We start from the raw sequence: 5,000 nt of genomic DNA, 5'->3' as shown, positions 1-5,000 counted from the left end.
ATCAGGCCACACCCCGGAGGCGGAGGGTTGTTAGGCGAGACGTGTCTGAAGACGAAGAGGGCGTGGGAGCATCATACTGATTTGGACGAGAGATCAGCAGAGTGCACGCACGAGGTCAGTGTGAAGAACGCACGAGGCAGAGTTGATTTTCGGAAGAGAGTCAGAGGCGGGAGTTCAGGGTGAGATCACACATGAAGCAAGACACTGGCCTTTGGCTCTTGGTTGATTCATGAGAAACGGACCCCGCGCCTCGTGTATGTCATAACGGGTCGGTGAGGATGCATGTACGAAGCAGCTGCACTGGGGCTCTGAGCCTTCGTGTTGAGTGCCGTGCGCGAAGTGCCTGGCTTACTTTTGGCCTGCTACGAGAGAAGCGAGGCGCCATTTTGTGCGCGTCTGCACGTGGTGGTGGAAGCGCCTCGATTCCAAGTTCCACAAAGACCAGCTCTGGGCCAAGCCAAGGACAAAAATAGTTGAAAGGAAGGGTTTTCTGTTCAATTTGTTTTCCCTTTGTCTGTATTTAAGTCAGTGTGAAGAGGCACCTCGACTGTAGGATTTATTTACTCCAATATTATCATTAACTTTTGAAATATTGTCCTTTGTAAATATGTTCATTTTAATAAACTGAATCCGTGTATTTGTATTGGGGTTCGAGTATAACCCCTCCCCCACCCCCAATCCCCGTGCATACATTGCTGTGCTGTCCACCTCTGTCGAACCACCATTGTACCCTGCCGTCCTGGTGCAGCACTGAACTGCCCCTCCCGCATGTGTGATCATCTCTGAGGATCAACTGGTCTGCCTCCTATTAAAAAGGAACCGCTCGGCCGACCGGGGGCTGGTAGTGTTAACCACCCGTCACCACAATTTGGGTTGGCAGGTTAACCTGGGTCAGCCACCCCCGAGACAAAATATATATATATATATATATATATATATATATATATATATATATATATATATATATATATATATATATATATATATATACACATGGAGCCGAGTTATCTGCTTGTATTATATACACAATTCAAAAAGTGTCTGCTCATTTGCCTGTTTGCTTGATTTACTGCATATGCACTTCAAAACTACTAGACGGAGCTGGTTGAAAACGTTGGTTACACTTGCTTGGGAGAGGAGGTGCACAGAATGGTTTTAAGCAGGAAGGGAGATTCAAAGTCCTGGGGATTCAGGGGAGGAGTTGGGACGGTAAATTCTTTCAAGCAAATCTGGTTCATATAGTGCCATTCCTCATGAGGAAAGGGGGTAGAGGGGAATTAAAGGGCATCCTGTCTGTATTTTGGGGGCAATTAAACCATCCATTGTGGACAAGTTCTTCGCTAGTCAAATTAAATATTAAAAGCAGCAGTTGTGAAGTAAGTGGATGAACCAATGAAGCATACCTGATCTGTTCCTGGCAGCATCTCAAAGAAGCTCAGTTGTTTCCTTGAGTCTCGCATGTAGCGTTCCTTCTCAGGACACATGTCTGGACATGTCCCAACGATTACAGTAGCAGCCTCCAAGCCTGTGCGCTTCGTCCGAGCTGGGTATATCCAAATATTTTTCAGATAAAAAAAACAAGCAAACATATCCGAAGTGGTCCACTTGTTTCACAGATCAACACACGCAGTAAAATCATAACAACTTTATAAAGCGCTAAATTATCAGAAAAAAAATAGAAAAAAGTAGTTGGATTGGCATGAATCCTCACCCTGCCGTAGTTGCTTGTCCCTTGCCTCGAGTACTTGGGAGCGTTCGATGGAGGAGATGTTTTCACCACTGATGTTGTGCCCCATGTGAGGTAATGGCAGAGAGAAAGAATCACTCTTTGATGGAATCAATGGCTCGACTAATGACTCAATTATCTGCACATTCCGTAGAACATGACTCTTCTTTTGAGCACATCTGCAGGAAATGAATATGATGGCATGTTAAACTAATTGACATAGTTTTATTAAATTCACTGCCAAATTTGGGAATGCCCGTCAAGGCTTTCCGTGCATGTGCTGTGTGTGCATTTTCAGCGACTCACTTCCGGTAGTCAGGGCACATGTACCCTGCCATTACCAAGACAAAGATCTGTAAGAGATATATGTATGTATGTGTGTGTATTTATATATATATATATATATATATATATATATATATATATATACACAGTCATGCGCCACTTAACGACGGGGTTACGTTCTGAGAAACGCGTCGTAAAGCGAACATCATTTTTTGTTTTCGTTTTCATTTTCGAACATCGTTTTCGAACATCGTACTTACACAAAACAACACACTTCAGCTATATGGTGTAGCCGATTGCTCCTCGAAAACAAACCTGTACAGCATGTTACTGTACTGAATACTGTCGGCAATTGTAACACGCATCCAAGAGAGACGGAAGACACGTTAGTTTTACCTTTGTGCTGTTCATGACGGCCATCGGTGTTGTTAGCAGCGGCTTACAATCTCCTCTCCCATCGATTATAGAAAGATGAATAAATAGCGTTTGGATTTTATAAATACGTCATCATTGCATCGATGTTATAATTTATAAATGAAGAAACGAGCTCCTGTCAATTGTGATATATATTTTCGGAACAGTGTGATTGTTTTAACAACATAAAAAGCTTCACCAAAAAGAAATTTTTGCTTTAATTTCGACTGTAACAACGATTTATTCGCGGAATTCTTCAATTCAAAGGTAATTTACTTGCAAGAAGGTAAACGTGCAAACATTGGTTCAGTTTGAAAGCCGATTTCCTTGAATCCCTATTGAGCACGATCCTGTTTTTTGCGATGACATTTTATGGACCACAACGATCGCATTGTAACAGGGCCACACTGTCGTTTATCATTATGAAGTATTATGCACTTTACAGCATACATAATTGTATATGCTATTTTTATACGAATGGCAGCGCTATGTCGACAACATCACTCGGCGATAGGAATTTTTCAGCAACATTTTTTTTTCATTTTTTTATTTTTCAGAGCTGGCAGATCCGTCGTATATGCGATCCGTCGTTGCCCGGAACGTCGTGAAGCGGCTCATGACTATATATATATATATATATATATATATATATATATATATATATATATATATATATATATATATATATATATATATATATATATATATATATTGTTGTGGTTGAGGAAATTCGCAAACCACCATTCAGGTCCCGTAGGTGAGATATCTCTGTAAGTACATGTGTAGTGAGCCCCAAACCCGTTGTTTAGAGGGAATAAATGTGATTCATTCGGGCTGCGGCCCTTTAAGATAGCCGTTTTTCTGTTCTATCTTTATTTTGAACCAACCACAACGCCACTTCACAACAACAACAATGCCAACAGCCACGACCTTTACCGTCACGGCTCGCTCCAGTAAACATCGCATCACCGCCATTCCAAGCGTCGCCATGGCCATCACCGCCACTTTAGGCCCTCCACCACCTTCACCTCTCCTCCTTCTGCGGCCATTCCCGCGCCGCTTGTGAACGCCGAGCGTCAGGTTGTCCTGGCCTCGTGCGGGACGCGCGCTGAGCCGCGGGTACAAAGAGCGGCCTTTCCGAGGGAAAGCTGGATCAGGAATGATGCACGCCCACTTCCGATCCATCCAATCATTAAGCGCGGGGCGATTTGGCCCCGCCTCCAGGCGCGTCGGAGTAGAATCGATATATGCAAATTCGAGGATCAGGGGAGGTTCACGCCCACTTTTCCTCCATCCAATGGGCTAGCGTGGCTCCGCCCCCGAGTTCATCCTGATCCGGAAATTTGCATATGGTTTCTCCTGCCGTACTATAAAGCGCCGAGCGCGGGGCGAATTCAGTCAGTTTCTGTTTCGGGCTCGGGTGAGTTGGAGAGGTGTGGCGGCGGCGAAGTGTGGCAGCAGCAGTCAAGACGGGTCTGGAGGAGAGTTGGTCTGTCGGGGTTCGGAGTCTGTCGGGGAGCTGCAGAGAGGGGAAGCCGGGAACGCGGTCGAGGTCGCAGTGGAGTCGCTCGTCGCGGGACCTAAGCAAGCCAGCTATCCTCTTTCCCCAGAGCATCAACAACACCCCCTGTTTTCCCCCGCGCTAAGATAGTGCGAAAAGGGGGGCCCCGTTCCCACGCCATTCCAAGCAGTGCCAACGAAACCCGCGGAGGAGCGCGGAGTCGGGGCACCGCCGCCTTTTTGCGGCTCATCACAAGATGGGTAGGCTCCACGCGGTCTCGCGCCCCAGGCCCCGTCTGCCCCCTTGTATTTTAGGGTAGCCCTTTTCTTTTGCTTTTGAGTATATGTGTTGTCGGCGCCATCTGTAAAGTAAAACTGTGTAAGTGTTGCCGTGTGCTCGCGTAGTCGGTAGTAGATCTGCATTGTTGTGTTCCTTTTGTTACATTTGCTTTTGGTGCATAATTGTTGTGTTCCTTTTGTTACATTTGCTTTCGGTGCATAATTGTTGTAATTGTATATGTGTGCTTTCCGTTTGCCGCGGAATAAATGTGCCTTATGTTGACTTGTTTTTCCCGTTTCGCTTCGTCTTTTCTTTAATTGAATCTCCATCTTACTTCACGTAAAGGGTTGGTCGTGGGCTAAATACGCCCGATAATTAATCGGAACCGTCGAGGTCGACGATATAACACCGCTCGGTTATCCCGATAGTACGGAACGGGTCGCTTAAAGTGGCCCGTGTCCAAAGTCGACCTGCGGCGAGGTGCGATCGCCCGGTCTACCCTCCGTGTGGGTACTTAGGTAGGTCGAATTTGGCGAACAACCCTATCCCACACGGGGGGCCGATTGGCACGATCGTGGTGAGGCCAAAAGGCCCACCCGTGACTAGTTCCCGGCGTTAGTCCGATCTCCGGCACTTGTCACGTGCGGTTAGGGTTAGTAATACATGCATATATGCATATATATATATATATATATATATATATATATATATATATATATACATATACAGTCATCCTCCGTTTATTGCGGGGGTTACGTTCGAAACCCCCCCCCCCCCGTGAGAGGTGAAAATCCG

At 45.8% G+C, this 5,000-nt stretch overlaps 1 protein-coding gene across 6 annotated transcripts in view; it reads right to left on the bottom strand.

Annotated features, from left to right (window-relative positions):
- The window catches only part of MCM3AP (minichromosome maintenance complex component 3 associated protein), a 140,971-nt gene that overhangs the window by 96,105 nt on the left and 39,866 nt on the right, over window positions 1-5,000 (bottom strand). For all 6 annotated transcript variants that reach the window (XM_085869667.1, XM_085869666.1, XM_085869665.1 and 3 more), the window contains 2 exons: window positions 1,712-1,905; window positions 1,404-1,543 (listed from right to left, as the gene is read on the bottom strand). In XM_085869667.1, the coding sequence (XP_085725793.1) occupies window positions 1,404-1,543; window positions 1,712-1,905 (334 nt within the window). The remainder of the gene's footprint in view (window positions 1-1,403; window positions 1,544-1,711; window positions 1,906-5,000) is intronic.

Source organism: Eptatretus burgeri, chromosome 2 (genome assembly GCF_056783735.1).
Source record: "Eptatretus burgeri isolate ZD-2024b chromosome 2, Ebu_testis_v1, whole genome shotgun sequence".
Lineage (NCBI taxonomy): Eukaryota > Metazoa > Chordata > Myxini > Myxiniformes > Myxinidae > Eptatretus > Eptatretus burgeri.
The sequence above is the reverse complement of the archived record's forward strand: the minus strand, read 5'-3'. Positions and strand labels throughout refer to the sequence as shown.